The sequence below is a fragment of the Parasteatoda tepidariorum genome, chromosome 6, assembly GCF_982258835.1.
Source record: "Parasteatoda tepidariorum strain Cologne lab strain chromosome 6, Ptep-v5.0, whole genome shotgun sequence".
Lineage (NCBI taxonomy): Eukaryota > Metazoa > Arthropoda > Arachnida > Araneae > Theridiidae > Parasteatoda > Parasteatoda tepidariorum.
Window position 1 is genome coordinate 47,866,768 of NC_141760.1, and position 18,067 is coordinate 47,884,834.

At 27.3% G+C, this 18,067-nt stretch overlaps 1 protein-coding gene across 2 annotated transcripts in view; it reads left to right on the forward strand.

Annotated features, from left to right (window-relative positions):
- LOC107442193 (neogenin) overlaps positions 1 to 18,067 on the forward strand; it is a 61,765-nt gene that overhangs the window by 15,939 nt on the left and 27,759 nt on the right. For both annotated transcript variants that reach the window (XM_087165813.1, XM_087165814.1), the window contains exons 4-9: positions 3,127 to 3,411; positions 4,448 to 4,598; positions 5,977 to 6,119; positions 6,804 to 7,079; positions 12,639 to 12,861; positions 15,818 to 15,972. In XM_087165813.1, coding sequence (XP_087021939.1) covers positions 3,127 to 3,411; positions 4,448 to 4,598; positions 5,977 to 6,119; positions 6,804 to 7,079; positions 12,639 to 12,861; positions 15,818 to 15,972 — 1,233 coding nt within the window. The remainder of the gene's footprint in view (positions 1 to 3,126; positions 3,412 to 4,447; positions 4,599 to 5,976; positions 6,120 to 6,803; positions 7,080 to 12,638; positions 12,862 to 15,817; positions 15,973 to 18,067) is intronic.

The following is an 18,067-nucleotide window of genomic DNA, read 5'->3' on the forward strand; positions in this document are numbered from 1 at the left end:
CCCTTTAAATGGGGGCCCATATTTGCACCAACCCCACCTAAGAAGGATGGCCACTATCATAAGTAACCTAAAAGCGTGCGTGACTAAAGGTGTGCTTCAAAAAATAGCTTAAGATCTCCGATTTCCGGATATCACTGTCAAATTATTTTTAACTGAACATAAGTACATGAAAAGAAAACGATTTCACATACCTCTCAAAAGTTTGCAGTCCAGAATAAACACCAATTTGCACAATAACTCACGCTGCATCCACACTACTTGAAAAAATGGTTTCAACTGCTCTGTACAATCTTATATTAGCAACTGGCGCCATATACAGTCCTTGCCGCCAGTCTTCAGTACCTCCCATAGCTACTAGGGAGGGGTGCCCATATTTACACCTGTGCCCATTTTTACACCTTCTCCTCTACTTATTTTAGCTATTTTCTCCCCTTTTACACGCAGCAGATAAGATTTTCCGAATTTTTTACCCGCCCTTCAGATAGATCCGATTTTCGTAGTTCAAACGACGCTGCTTCTGACAAGCCTTTTAGAGGTCCCAAGCCTGGAATCTGCTAATATCTCGATTCTTATTCACACGATTTTAATATCAAACATAGCTTTTCATATTTGCGTGTTGTGATTCTTATTCACGCGATTTGAATATTGTACGGCGCGATTCTTATTTACGAGATTTAAAAATCGATTCATATTTACGCCTTTTTAAAAACCTATGCAGCGATTCGTATTCACGCAAGTTTAAAATTCAATGTCTTGATTTGCTCATGCGGTTTATAATATCAAACATTGATTTTCATATTTATACGTGATTTTAAAATAAGGCATTGGCATTCGCATTCACACATTCTAAAAATTACGCATCATGATTCGTATTTATGCGATCTAAAAATTGTGAATCTTGATTTGTATTTACGCTTTTTAAAAATTCTATATCCCAGTTTGTATTTTCTCATTTTCAAAATCGTATATCTAGTTTCATATTCATGTGATTTCAAAATCCATAATTGTTATTCATATGCACGCAATTTTAAGATCAACTATCGCGATTCTTGTAAGAAGTAAAATTTTTTTTTAATTAGTTACTATAAAGGTGACTGTTTTTCTGACGACGATTATTAGTATATGTAAGTGTTACAACATCAGAGAAACTGGAAGGGAATATATTCAAAACTTACATTCTGTGCTTGCAAAGAAGAAAAAATAGGATTTGTCACAAGATGATTGAAGATGGACTAAGGACTAAATATAGCAAACATAAAGATATAGCAAACAAAAGCAATCACTTAAAAAGGGATTTAATTTAATTTTTTTTTTTGGAAAAAGAGTTTACTCATCATCAAAATTTTATTTATAATTGCTGTTATTTATGCTATAAAATGCAAAATTCTTATAAAATAAAAAACAATTATCTAAACAGTTGCTGATTGTCATGTAATTTTTCAAACTAAAATAGCAATTTTTGTATGTTAAGGACCCATAAGCAGAATATTTTCAAATGTTCTGCAACAGGACTTATTAATTTATATAAATGTTCTGCAAGCATTTCATAGCGAAAAAGTCAATTTTACGTTAAAATACTATATTTTCACTTATTAAAATACAGAATCATACATAGATACACTACATTATTTTTTAAGCCATGGCAAACATTCTTGATTTGTTACTTTTTCAATCACTTTTGAAGTACAAAATTTTGTTAATGACGATGATAATGAATTATTACTAAAATGCCTATGATATGGATCAAAATATGGCCTGTTTTAAAAATCTTTCGAAGGGACAAGTGTCCAGATGCTGCACCATTTGCAAACACAAGCATTCGCTGGTCTGTTGTTCCAACAACTTCTTCATCTCCATCGAAATCATTCAGTCTTTTAAAAACTCTGTCACTTATTCAAGATGCAAATTGTTCTGCAGGACTTCATTTGTTCTGCGACGTACGTCACAGTTTTAGGCACTTTCTGCTTCTGGGGTTAAGGAGTTACTATATATTTCTACTTCACTGTTATTGATATGTTTCAGAGGGCTCTAGTTAGATTAGACTATAATATGAACATAATGATTCAGTCTATTGTTAAGGTTTTTTTTCCCAATATAATTTAAAAAGTAATATTACTGATATATTTGCTATAAATCACATAACAGTATTTATTAAAAGAAATGAAATATTAATGTATATTCTCAGTAGTTTTAATTTGCTAATCCAGGTAGTTTTTCAAGTAATAATTCTCTTATGTGAACTGTGGAAAAATATAATTTCCAGCTTTATTTTTTCAATTGGTAATTTTTATTTTCACTAAATGTTAAGTATCAATGTAATCATTTATATAATAATAGATTAGTACACAATTGTATGTCAACACATTATTTATCACATTAAACTGTGTGGAATTTATTATTAAAGGGTTGCGCTTGCATAAAATTTACTATCGTGGAAATTCAGCTTTTTTGCCTTTTGGCTAATCTCATCCCTGTATATTGTTCTAAGTAACTGCAGTGACAAATCGTTTTTAGTAGTTTAAAAATTATTGATTTATGTCTTTCATGTTATTTTAAAAATGATTGATTTCAAATAACAACTAACTAGTCATTTGGAGAGTCAGAAATACAATCAGCAGAAAACGACAAAAATGTTAAGATATGTATGTTAGCAGGACAACACTTCATCAGGGGACACACTGCGTGCTAACACACAGAAACCTTTCTGTTGCCAGTGGTGAAACCAAAAACTGACAGTGCCCCCGAGGCCCCATAATGTAAAAACAAATAAAAAAAAGCAATTGGAAAAATTGAAATGTAAATGTAAAGAAAAATTAATGACAAACAATCGCAATTCAAAAGTACATGGAGTAAGTCTTAATAATGACTTAAAAGTACACAGACTAAGACTTAATAAAGAGACTCCCACATATAAGAAAAATAAATAAATTAAGATAAAGTTACAATTAGAATAGCCACATCAAAATAAAATATAAATTGCTAAATAATTAAGAAAACTTTAGTCAGTTTGATCATAAGTTTGATTATAAGTTATTTAGGTGTCCCACTCTTTATTTTGTGTACTGTACAAAGTTTTTTTGTTTCAATTTAATTACGTACTTATTTTATCTATGCTTTTTTTGTTAGCTTTACCACCATTTGCAAAAGTGATTACGGATCTTTCTGTTTCCCAAGAACAAACTGTTTATTTTCCTTGCTCAATACAAGCTGTACCACCTGCTTCTATAACCTGGTTCAAAAATCAGCAACCTCTACATTTAGATGCAACTCGGATGACAATTTTACCGAGTGGAGCTCTGGAGATTGATGATGTGCAACCAGTAGATAGAGGCACTTACCACTGTGTTGCAGAAAATGTAGAAAAAGCAAGAGAAAGTGACCATGGAACTCTTTCAGTTAATCCAAAAACAGGTTATTATTTGCATAAAATTTTTAAAAAACTTAAGATTAACTTGGTTTTTGTTTAAAATGCTTTAATTTAATAGTTTTTATTTACTTGCAAAAATGTTTTTTTGCTTATACCAATAGATTCATAAATTAATTTTAAATTTTTTGTTTTCACCATCTATTTATTTAGGATTGTATAAATAAATGTGTTTAATGCTTATTTTACATGGTATTACATATAAGAGTGTTCTTTATAATAGGGAGAAAAAAATTGAAAGCCTGATTACTCCTTATTTTCTTTCATTTTCTAAGATCCGTCACATGATTTCGCCATTAATCTTTTTTTCGGTAGATATTACTACGGATTTCATGATTTTTTAAAATTATTTTTTTTAATGTAATGATGACTTACATAATACAAAAATGGAAATAATTGCTTTGTTTTACCCTCAACAAAATGTGAGAATAATATTAGGATAAAAAAATATTGCATATTCAATTAAAAAAACTATTTTATTTGATCAGAAGAAATTTTTTTTTGAAGTTGATGTTTTTGTTACTTAAAATTAAAAACGTGTATACTTGTTATTTTTAAAAGTATCTTGCAGAAAGATGTTAGTATTAGACAGGTATGTTGCAGAAAGCCCAAAAAAATTCTGCCCCCGGGATTAACTCGTTCAGTGTAATAATATTAAGCTTGTTTAACTTTTTGATGATATTAGTTTTGTAGATATAATTTGCTATAGAACATAACTGTCTATTTTATTAATTTAAGAAAACATTCATTTTTGAAATTTTGAAAAACCATTGTTTCTTACCAAAGAGCAATTTTTACAAGATTATATTTCTCAGATTTCTTATAAGTTTTATATTAAAAAAAATATATCAGGATGAAATAATCCCAGTTTTTGCTTGTCTTATAATCAGAAATAAACATATAATATAATAAATATAAGAATTTATATTTTTGCTATAGAAAATAGCAAAAATCTAACAGGGATAAAATTACTATGACAAATTAAGAAGTCTCAGATTTTAAAAATAATTATACTTTTTTCAGATGAATTGTTGTCATCTCCTAATTTTATTGCTACTCCTCCATCTACTGTTGTGATAGCTAAAGGGTCCAACTTAACTCTAGATTGTGCAGCTAATGGCAATCCAAATCCTATAATAACCTGGTTAAAAGGAAATTCTGCTATCGATTTTTCGTAAGTACATTTCATATGGGTATGAAATTTTAACTTAAAGAATTTCTATTTATTAACATATTATTAGTTATAAATTTATAACTCCTCAATGTTGTCTGACTTATTCTGTTGTTTTTGAAATTGAGTGATAAATTTTTTTTTTTTGCGCAATTAACTTGAACGAATTTTCTTGGCATGAATGTTACTTCATTTTATTAAAATATTTAGGTTTTTGTAAGAGAAGATGAAAGAAAGGAAATTAATAAAATTAATGTTAATTGCTTTTATGGTGAAAAACATTCAGTTGAAGTTAGTATTTGTTCCACCATTTCTTAGACATTCATTGATGCAAAGATAATTTAAATATTGCTATTTGCAAATATTGAGTTTATGCATATCCTATGTAAATCATTAGATAAATATTTTTTTTTAAATGGAGTAATTACTTTTTTATTCCTATTAAATTATTATATTATACTATATTTGTTCAGGTTTTCTTAGTAGTATTAATACATTTTTTCTAAATTTATGCATCTTAAATTTATTCTTATATACTCTTTATTCTACATTCATGAGGTAACAATTACTTAAGGGATGGCATGAGTGAGTGTAAATACAGGGTGCACTGCTGTTAATGTATATTTTTTGAATCCTTGTATAAAGCTAAGCTTAAAGGTTTACTCTTTAGGAATTAAATGCAAATAATTAAAAAGAAGAAAACTAAAACAGGTTATCCAAATCTGTTTAATAATTAGTGAAAAGGGAAGATTAAAAACCTCAATACCAATTGTTTACCTGATGGAACTTGAAAATCTTCTTATAATCACCTTTCAACTCTCCTTTGTTTCTTTCATTTGCTTCCTGTTAAACATATTTTTAAATTTTCAGTTACGTCATACTTAGTTGTGATTTGTTAGATTTCAATAGCGTTTTTTATTTTTCTCTCCTAAAAATTAATTTGCATTTTCTAATGTACTTTTTTTATATAATTTTTGTCAGGGATTCTACGAAAATAAATGGTATCAAAGCATAGTATAGCTCATTGATTCTTTTTTCAATAAAGGGAATTGAACATCAATTTTGCTTTTAGCGACAATTAACCCTGTACTGTAGCAATTACACCTTATGCTATTATTGATTGTTTTCTTAAAATAAATTTATTTTTAAACTAAATTTTTGTAGGGAAAAAAAGGAAACGTTTAAGTTTACAAATAATTGTTATAAAAATATAAAGTTACTATAATTTTTCTTAATCAGAAAACAGAGGAATATTTATTATTTCTGTGATAATTTTTTCATATTTTATGCTTGCGTGTAAATCATTTATTTAAATAATAGAATTTCAATAATTTTCTTGGCTTTTTCCAATTTTTTCATTACTCTGAATTCATAATTATAGGTTTTTAGGAAGTCGCTTTAGAATTGTAGGCTCTGGTAGTTTGAATCTTGAAAACGTTGCTGAAGAAGATGCAGGAACTTACATGTGCCGTGCTGAAAATGCTGAAGATTCCATAGACGCTAGCTCCACAATAACTGTTATTGGTTTGTAAAACATTTTAAGTTTTTATGAATTTTTTGAAATTTTTGGGGTTTTATAAATTTTATTACTTTTCTTTATAAAATTTATTCCTAAATTGAGCTTTAAATGATAGTGTTTAAGCAAATTACTATTAAATGCATTTTCATCTTAAAACTTCTTTTTGGCTGTATCAATTTTGCAATTTGGCCAGCATCAATTTTATACTTTTTCTATTGTATTAATAATGTAGAGTAGTTTCCTTCAAATAGGTTATTCGATAATTGCAAAAGGCTTTAGGCAAACAATTTAGAAGAAGAAAGGCATTAAAATAAAATTCTTTTTAAACTAATTAAGCCAGTAATTTCTATATTAATAAGTTAATATAGAAATTATTATCTAAATTAACTGAATTTATCTAATTCTACTATTTCTTTTCTTCACATCGGTTTTAACTCCATTAAAGTTTTAGGTTTCTAATTTGTAAAGCTGTTAAAAATATGTTTCCATTTTTTTATGAAAAAAAGACTTATTGTTTTGAGATTTCCTTTTTTGAGAAATGAGGCGCTGTTGTACAAAATTTATTTTAATTAAATTTATTATAATTAAATCATTTAGTTACTTTGTTTGTGAGTGTTCAATAGTATTTAGTTGATGTTAAATTTAATAATGAAGTCTAATTAAAATATAAATTTCATTACATTATCTAGTTCCCCCATATTTTTTGACCAAGCCTCAAAATCAAGCTGTTTATGAAAAGGAAGATGTGACATTCAAATGCAGTGTTTATGGACGACCCTTACCAATTGTGCGTTGGTTCAAAGACGGAGATCTCATTGTTCCGAGTGAATATTTTCAGATTGTAAATGGCTATAACCTGAGAATTCTGGGAGCTGTTAAATCTGATAGTGGAATCTATCAGTGTTTTGCTACAAACTCTGCTGGAAATATCCAGTCATCTGCCCAGTTAAAAGTCCTCAGCAATGGTAAATTATATTAAATATTTGTTTCAATTAATGTTCTCTTTATGAATTACCTACAAAGCTGAATATGTTTATGAATGTTGATTGTTTAAAATGAAATGCTTTTATTAAACTTCTAAATTGTTCCATTCTCCAGGCATGAAATTCTTGCACATATCAGAAATAAAATGTGTTAATTCATTGTTTTCTACATATTAAGTGGTTATTTACAAGCTAATGATTCTTGTTACAGCATTAGACTTGATATACATGTATCTGTATTACATACTCACTATTTAAAGGTTGGTAAACTATTAAAGACTGCACACTGTTTGCACTAGTTTTGATTTGCTTGCATTCAGCAGTTAGCATGTCTCCTGCATTTTTTTTAAATCATGGAATTTTAATATCAGCTCATATTTTGTGATTGGTTTTTATATATAATTTCATTTACATGTATGTATGATAATTTTCATTTCAAATTAATAAAATGTTTTTGAATTTTTTTTTTATGAATTAGTTTGGTAGTTTATCAATTAGTTTGGTAGGAGGGAAAAATAGGGTTAAACTGAAAAGAATTATAATGTGAAAGCAGTTTGAATTTTTGTTAACCCTATAATTGTCAAGCTTTTTGGAAAAAAGTTTTCTGTAGTTTTGAATAAAAAAATTATTTGCTCTCTTGGAATGTTACCAGTTTTAGTGATGCAGATAAGGTCAGAAAATGCAAATAATATTTAAAAGAATTTCAGCTGTGCCAGGGAAAATTATGAAAGAGATTCCCCTTTAAAATATTAGCCATGAACACATTTTACCACTATCACAATTTTGCATACTATGTTTAATAAATTGGTTTAAAAAATTGCTCACTAATTAACTAATTGCTAATTAAGAAAATTTTAAGCTAGTCATTGAAGAATAAATAAACAAAATTTTCATAATTTCACAAAAATTTTAACATAATTATCTTAAATTTGTTCTCGCTTAAAAAAGCTTATATTTACAGTTTTGTTTATGGATTTTTTTATTTATAAATTTTTTTTTATTGTCTGATGTACTGTCTGATTTTATTGTCAGTTTAAAATGTATAATTTTTTTTCTACTTTTCCATGCATTGCTTCTTGTACATCTAATACTTACAAATGCAAAGTTAGCTTATTTAAACAAATGAAACTTTATATAGTTATTGTTATTTTTTTAATACTGGAGTTGCCTATCGAGTGAGATTTTTATTACTATAAGTGGAATAACTAGTTGTATATTTATTTAGCACTGCAGGGATGAGATTAGCCAAAAGGCAAAAAAGCTGAATTTCCACAATAGTAAATTTTACGCAAGCGCAACCCTTTAATAATAAATTTCAGACAGTTTAAGGTGATAAATAATGTGTTGACATACAATTGGTACTAATCTATTATTATATAAATGATTACATTGATACTTAACATTTAGTGAAAATAAAAATTACCAATTGAAAAAAAAAAAGCTGGAAATTATATTTTCCCTCAGTACACATAAGAGAAAATTATTACTTGAAAAACTACCTGGTTCAGCAAATTAAAACTACTGAGAATATACATTAATATTTCATTTCTTTTAATAAATACTGTTATATAATTTATAGCAAATATATCAGTAATATTACTTTTTAAATTATATTGGAAAAAAAAACTTTAACAATGGACTGAATCATTATGTTCATATTATAGTCTAATCTAACTAGAGCCCTTTGAAACATATCAATAACAGTGAAGTAGAAATATATAGTAACTCCTTAACATACAAAAATTGCTATTTTAGTTTGAAAAATTACATGACAATCAGCAACTGTTTAGATAATTGTCATTTATTTGATAAGAATTTTGCATTTTATAGCATAAATAACAGCAATTATAAATAAAATTTTGATGATGAGTTAACTCTTTTTCCAAAAAAAAAAATTTAAATTAAATCACTTTTTAAGTGATTGCTTTTGTTTGCTATATCTTTTATGTTTGCTATATTTAGTCGTTAGTCCATCTTCAAACATCTTGTGACAAATCCTATTTTTTCTTCTTTGCAAGCACAGAATGTAAGTTTTGAATATATTCCCTTCCAGTTTCCTGATGTTGTAACACTTACATATACTAATAATCGTAGTTAGAAAAACAGTCGGGCAATTCCATGAAAAGGGGGAAAAGCATTGGAAAATTCAAATAAGAATAATGTTATTATTTTGGATGTTTTTTGAATTAGAAAGGTTTGAAGTTTGATAATTTATCATAATTTTTTTTGTGAATTAAGTTTTTTAGTATTGGCAACCCATTGAACATTGGCATTTGCTTGTTCTGATTTGGGTGAAGAACATGGTCAGATTTTGAAAATCAGTAAGTTAACATTATTTTCATTTCAAAATGTTCCGAAGAATAAATATTGTTTATTACACTTAATAGAAATATTGTGCAGTGTAAAAATAAGTTTTTGTTATTAAATTCACTTAATTATATAAATTTCAAATAAACATTATTGCATGTAACGTAAGTTACCGAAAACTAGAAAAAGTTTTTATGTGTAAAAAAGATCAAGTGATACAAAAGTAAGAATAATATTTTTTCTTTCTTAGAGGCTAACACTAAATAAGCAGCAATAGTTTTCTTTTCAAACATTACTTATTTATTGTTTTGTGCACTATTCAATATGTGTAACGTAAGTTACTGACATGCATGTAATGTAAGTTACCAGTGTGAAATGAGTCCTCTTGAGAATTGGCATATAAACTAAATAAGCTGTATGCAGTTACAATACCAAAGTTTAAATGAATTATCCACTGCCCTAAGATATTAATTTTAAGGAAAATCTTTGCATTAAGTTATTAATTTGGGTGTTGGCATTCATATGTTTTTAAAATTCGAGAAATCTCTCGACAAGCACCAGGAGTTAAGGATATAGTTATAATTAGAGATGCTAAAGGTATCAAAAAGAAAGTACAAAACACGACATTCATCTTCTTTCAGCTCGAGAAATGCACCAAATGTTTATGGAAGAAAATTTAGAATGCAAAATTGAAAAAACTAAATTCTTTGAGCTCCGTCCAAAGCATGTCTTGCTTAGTAGCAAACTTCCAAGAAATTTTTGTCTTTGTAAGTATCATGAAAAGTTCGGATTGACTAAGGAAACCTTCAGCAATATTCATAATGTTCCATCTTTCGAAATTCTTTAGAAATTTATTTTATGTTTAGAAAAAATAGATGAGTGCGAGTCTCTAGAGCAGATGAGTGGAGTGTCTTGTCTATTCTCAAAAGCATCACAGATTAAAAACATTAAGCAAATCCACCATTTAAGAGTACAAGAAGGTATACCAGAAGAGTTTTTTTAGTGAAAGATGTTAAAAGAGAAAATGATGAATCCAAGATAAAAGCTGGGGGTTGATATATGGTGAGATACGAGGACATGTCTGTTGAAGAGCAAGAATTTAAAGTCAATGTAATGGCTGCTGCGGGAATCTATTGTAAATGGCCAGAAAAAAGAGATGAAATATTCTACCAGAAGGAAAACATGGTGAAAAGAATTGAGCCCCCTGTACTAGTTAATAACAGAGGACCTTATAAGTTTGCAGTTATGTGTGATACAAAGGTTTCTGAATTTGCTTCATGTACACTTTTTCTCCCTTGCACTATACTGTTTAAATATCTTAATTTGCATTTGTACATTATTGGGATAAAAGTTGGATACAAAGTGAATTTCGTAACGTAAGTTACTGTAACGTAAGTTACCCATTTAAAAAATTATATTTAATTTAATTTTTAAAATAAAATCTTAAATCTAGGCTTAAGAAATATTTAAACATATCAGAAAAATAATACATATAATCTTAATCACGCAACATTTGTATAAGAACAGAATTTTGCCTTCAAGCATATTGCAAATTTATGCCATTCCTTTTTCGGTAACGTAAGTTACCACACTAATTTTAGGTTTTTACACTGTTTAAATTACAAAATATTAATTATTTTAATTAGATTCCTTTTGGTTTTGATTGTAATTTTAAGAAATCACTTAATTTTAATATGTTTATTAGTATTATTTGCTTGCTTTTAAGTTTTCAGTGCATTAAAGTTTATGTGAATGTAACGTAAGTTACCGTGGAATTGCCCAGTCATCTTTATAGTAACTAATTTAAAAAATTTTTCTTCTTACAAGAATCCCGATAGTTGATCTTAAAATTGCGTGAATATGAATAACAATTATGGATTTTGAAATCACATGAATATGAAACTAGATATACGATTTTGAAAATGAGAAAATACAAACTGGGATATAGAATTTTTAAAACGCGTAAATACAAATCACGATTCATAATTTTTAGATCGCGTAAATACGAATCATGATGCGGAATTTTTAGATTGCATAAATAAGAATTATGAATTTTTAGAGTGCGTGAATGCGAGTCCCAATGCCTTATTTTAAAATAACGAATAAATACGAAAATCAATGTTTGATATTATAAACCGCATGAGCAAATCAAGACATTGAATTTTAAACTTGCGTGAATATGAATCGCTACATAGGTTTTTAAAAAGGCGTAAATACGAATCACAATATCGGATTTTTAAATCTCGTAAATAAGAATCGCAACATACAATACTCAAATCACGTGAATCAGAATCGCAACACGCAAATATGATAAGCTATGTTTGATATTAAAATTGTGTGAATGAGATCGAGATATTAGCAGATTCCAGGCCTGGGTACTCTGAAAGGCTTGTCAGAAGCAGCGTCGTCTGAACTACCAAAATCGGATCTATCTGGAGGGCGGGTAAAAAATTCCGAAAATCTTATTTGCTGTGAGTAAACAGAGAGAAAACAGAGAGAAAACAGCTAAAATAAGTAAAAATGAGAAAGGTTTGGTAGCTATGCAGTTTGAATTTTCTGTTTCTCTTGAAAAATCGGTAAATTTTCTGAAAAAGCGGAATACTTATAAAAAAATGAAATTTTTAGAAAAATCTGAATTTTTGACAAAAAAGCTGAAATTCAAGTGATAAAAGTGGAAAAAGCGGAAATCCGCTAAAAAGCGGAAAAATCTCATCCCTGCTTATTCTGCCCTGTAATCAACGAAATTTTAGGACTGTTTTATGAAAAAACTGAATTATATACATTAACGATATATGTATCTTATGAAAAAGACCTTTATCAGTTGATTGAAAATAGTTGATGATGATACATGTCTTTTTGCATGACTTATTGTAAATTTTGCTGGTTTAAAAATCAATAATTTTCATTCTTTCATTTTTTTTATATTTATGACTGATTAAAAAAGTGTAACCAGAATAGCATGCTAAATTAAAAAGCCTTATACAAAGGATTTAAGTTATTATTTTATTTTGTGTTTAATTTTGCATTATGATTTCTATAATTTGTTTGTTTTTGTTGACAAATTCTAATTATAATTTTTCTTTTTTCCTCTTTTTACAATTTCTGTTTCTTAAATCATTATGAACTTTACTGTTTCACTTTATGATTGGCTGCTTTCTTTCCTTGCTGCTATTACAAATTTCATTTCTTGTTACCTCTGAAACTTTCTCAAATGATATATTAACAAATTAAAAGATTCTTCCGAATCAGCTGCTTTTTCTCTTCCTGTAACTTTACCTAACTTTCCACACAAACCAGGATTTCTTCAGTTTCACAAGGAAGGACCATCTGCTCCATTGAACCTCACTGCTGTTATAGTCAAAACTCGATTTATCACTCTATCCTGGGAACAGCCTGTTCAGAGAAATGGACCAATCATCGCTTATTCTGTGTATTACAGGGAAATTAACTCCTCTAGGTAAGTTTTTATTATTTTTTTTACTACTTTCTTTGATTCAAAACAAAAACTCAATATTTGAATTTTCCTGAGTTGGTGTTTATGGAAATAACGAGAAAAGTTGAGAATTGCTTAAAAAGTTACAATTTCGGTACAATATTAATAAATTATTAAAAGTTTTTTTGCCCTCCCAGTTTAGGCTTCAGTGGCCATCTTGAGTTTTTTTTTCGGGGGGGGGGGGGGGGGGGAGGGAACTTTTATCTAAATAGTTAATTTGTTAGATTTGTAAAATATGGGTCCAAACAGAGAGTTTTAAAGCAATAATATTTGAGCTATTAAGTTTTTTAAATGGGACTGATCAAACACTTCCTTCAAGTAAATAATCAGAATTATTTTGATTTCTTTTTTCAGCTCTTAAAAAAAATGCAAATTTTTATTTAGTTATATTAATACCTATAAAGTTAAGTTATAATTTTGCTTGCGTAAAATTACCAGCATACTTATTCTGTGCAAGAGAAATACCCATCCCAGTCAATGTGTCATAATTTATTTTTTGTGCCCCCTTTTCAATTTTTGACGTATTTGGTTCGCTATAACACATAAGCTGAATCACTGATCTAAATAAGTGATGTATTGATTTCTGTATAATATGCATGTTACACTTGATTAGTGAAATAATGTGTTTTTTTAAACTTATTTTTATGCTGAATTAAATGTGACAAAATTTAAGTTGAAAAATTTAAAGTTATGTGTGTTTTGTCCTTAAGTATATTTTATTTAAAAAAAATTCTTTTTACATGAAGACTGTTATATTTCTTAATTATCAGTCTTTTCTACTTGGTTTTGATCACTCTTGTTTGAACCTAAAAATAAGACATAGAAAGCATTTCATTTGTCTAAATAGTTAAGTTTTTCCTCCTTGGTTAATTAGAATAGAAGATCAGTTAATAAAGACTCCCACCTCTTACTGACTGAGAAGCAAAGGCAAACTTCAGTTATTTATATTGGCAAACTTTGGATATACTGGCCTAATAATCTGAATTAATATATAATCTGTAACTGGATTAATAAGAATAAAAAAGGTTCTAAATATGATTTTATTTAATAGTAAAATTAAGATATATAAATTTCATTCTTTTTAATTTTTATTTATTCTGATGTAGATTTACTATTCATAATTAATAATGTTTTTCAGAAATTTAACAATAATTATTATACTATTAAATTTTTTTGGATTAAATATTCTATTTTCTTTAAAGTTTTATTCTTTATGTAAATATGGTAACAATTATTCCATTTTTTATGTTAATCTTGGGTCCAGTTTTATAGAAGAAGAATTATCATAGTAGTGGTAATGTTCTGTTGTACATCTACGTTTTTGTCAAGAGGCATTATTGCATGTATATATATATAATCTAAGATTTTTTTTTATTTAGAGAGAATTTTTGAAATTAATATCTATGGTCATGAAATGAAAAATTACAAAATAATAGACTCCTTACTTTATAGGAACGAAGAGATGCATTTTAAATAAGATAAAAAAAATTATAACTTTAAGCAAGAGAAAGTTTTTGTAATTTATTTATTGTAATTAATTAATTTGCCTATTATTTTTTAAATTTTTTAAAACTATTAACACGAAGAATTTTTTGTAATTAAATAACGATTGAATTGGGGGATAATTAGGCACCCAAAACCCCCTGGTTCTAATGTCAAGAACTTTAAATTAGCAGCGGACGGTTTGTTCCTTATTAACGAACTTAGGAGCATGGGAAGAGATCCATAGTTAAGGATTTATTTAAGGATAAAATAGCCATAAACAAAGCCAAACCCGCATTATTATAATTAAATTTCAAATAATTTGGTTACAGCTTAATCATCAAAAAGGCTATGAGAATTAATATAACTCTAACTGAAACATTTTTCTGATATAGAGAAGTAAAGTAGCTAAAGGAATAAAGAGTTAATAGATTTTGATATTCTATTTTACAGTGCGCGACAGTGAATTAATGAGTTATATATTTGTATAGAATTAAAAAGTTAGCTGTTACATTGTTTGTTAAGAAAGGAATGAAATATTTATATTTGTTTTTCTTAAAATGTGATAAAAATGAAATGATTTCTTTCATTTGATTAAGAATGATTAAAAAAATTAAATTTACAAAATTCAAAAAAATTTAAAAACTAGGAAATATGTGATGCTGCCTATTATGACATCATTTAATAATCAATGTTTATTTTCATAAATTACAATAAAAGTTTTTTTTGTTTACTTTTCCTTTTAACATTTTTATTGTATAATAGTGTTTAGAAGAAATTTGGGTTTCTTAACACATATCTTTTCATAAAAATGGACCATTCACAAAATATTTTAACTGAAAACGGACCCTACACAAAATAATTTATCTTTTAATCGAACCGTTCAAAATTTTTTTTATCTTCATTATTGTTTTGTTAATCGTAAAAACACTTCTCAGGCGGGTGGGAAGAAAGACATGTAAAAAAACTAAGTTTTGTCTTCGACAGGCGCTTCTTCCCTTATTCATCCGAAATGAATATTCTGTGTTGTGCAGTATAGGCTTAATATCAAATATTTGTATGTTGAATCTCTAATTTAGTAGCAGCAATAGCTGTTACTTTTTGAAAATTAATTTTTTTTATTATAATTTTACAGTGTTGATCATAATCTTGTATATCTTTACAATTTAAAAACTCCTTGAAAAAGTTTTTTGCAATAACAGGACCCTATTTGCACAAATTCACAAAAGCAGGAGCCTGGTTGAAAGAATGTGACTTAACGTTTATTTTATATTCACAAATTACGAGTAATTTTTTCACAATTTTACAAAAACGGACCTTTCACAAAATGTTTGGACAGACCCCTAATAATATATTAATTATATTTTTTATAAAATATATCAAATAAAGTATCAAATTTAATCATTAATAATATAAAATTTTGTCCTCTGTGTTATAGGGAACGTGTACAAAATATAACTCGTCCTGTTGTAGAAGATATAAACATCCAAGGCTTACAACCTGCTACAAATTATGTTTTCAGAGTTATTGCTTATAATCAACATGGACCTGGCAGATCATCAAATGAACTTTTGGTTCAAACTCTGAATGATGGTATATTAATTAATCTTATTATATTTATTAAGAATTATTTTTTTAAACCCGAAGATTTAAATTTTTTGGTATAAACTCAGTTATGATTATTTTCTTAATGTGTGTTGATTTGATAGTTTATTACGAAACACTTAAATTTTTTTCCAGTTAAGTACGTTGTGCCTATTTTGTTTTTTATTTATTACATTTATCTAGCCTAATTAAAATTGACATTCATGTTTTTCAATATATATTCAATATTTTAATATTATCGAATCTTAAAACTGGATGTTCTGTATTTCATTTATATTTTTTGTACAATTTTCTTAAGAAATGGAATTAAAAGAGAACATTGTAAGTTTCCTGTTAAACACGTTAATAATAATAAAATGCTATCGAAATATGAAGAATCTCTTTAGAGATCTAGCGCATCTGAGAGGAAATTTAAAAAAAAACAACATTTTATTTGTTAGATTAAAACTAAAAGTGTTGATATTAAGCATCATTCCATTTAAGACATAAATTGATTTTAATGTTCTATATAGGTAGTTATCTGATCATCATGACATTTTCATTTTTTTCATCTCACTTTTATTTATTTTCCTAATAACTACTCCACATACTTATTTAACCTTTAAGAGCATAGTTGGTAGATTGCATGAATGGCCAACTAGATAAACAACTTATTACTGCAGAATGACACAATCACCAATGTCTTACAATTTAACTTTTTTCAGAATATTAAATCAGTATTTAAATTTAAAGGTTGTTAACATTTCTAACTTTATTGTGTTTAGATGAAAAGTCTAAATTTATCCACCTGTTAATTTTGTTTATAGTTATGATTTTAAAACTTTTTCTATAAGATTAAATTTAAATTCAGCACTAATAGAAATAAAAAAAATATGAGCAGAAAAGCAAAATTAATGAAGAAATAGTCCTAATTCATTTAGGAGAAATGTGTTGAATCACCATATAATTATTAATGCTTAATTAAGTTTGTTAATAGGTACAGATTGAAATTTTAAAAAAAGCTGTAAGTAAGCTATTGTACTAAAATCCAAGTGGAATAGAGAAATGGTACTAATTTATTTGAGGGAAGCTAAAAAATTCATCAAACTATTATTGATACTCAGTTAATTTGGATATTGGGTACTAATTTAAAAAGAAAAAATAAGCTACATATTAAAAAAACGATCGTAATGGAGAAATGGTACTAGATAGTACCATTTCTCCAAAACTAAGAAGTCATTATATCTCTTCTGACGACAATGACAAATTGATTTTGGTAATAAGAACTAATATTTCAATTAGTTATAATAGTAAAAAAAAAAATGCTTTGAACTGTTAAGTAAAATTTAAAAAGCAATCGTACTAATTTGTTTAGGAGAAGACTAAAAAATCGTCATATCATTTTCGATGTCAATGCTGTTCAGTTTGTATGCGAACAGTTTGTATGCCCTTTGTGTAAGCAACGAGAACTAGTGAGTGTATTACCAACCTCGAAAGAGGCAAGTGTGTGAATTCAATGTGCAAATAAAATAACAGTCCGCTGCATTAATATGTGTTTTGAGTCTTGAGTTAAGAGAAATAACAAATGCTACTCAAATAATATTGGTTATAAGTGCTAATTGAAATAAAAAAAAGTAAGCGACAATTTAAAAGGCAAAATTGATCAAGAAATTTTAAAAAAAACTGCCTACTATTAACGCCAATGATACTTAGTTTTTTTTTTTTGTTATATGTTTTATTGGTATTATGGTAAGAGCAGTTTCAATATATACCAAATCCTTTAATATAAGTACCAAGTATTTATGAATAAATTAGCTGCCTATGAAAACTGCACCAATAATGTGCATTTCTATTAAAGTCCTTCAAAGGTATAAGTACAGAAAATTGCTGGTTTGAGTTAAATTTAAAATATCATGAGTTGGCTTCAAGCAACAGTATTTTGCTAGATGATACTGAATAAAGTTAATATTTATTTTGATGGTATGTACTAAAAATTTGCTAAATCTAATAATATGAAGTCACTGATCAGAGCAAGGAATAATAATAATTAAAAAAAACAGGAATTTATTTTAGCTTTAATGATTGTTTTGTTATTTGTTTTTCA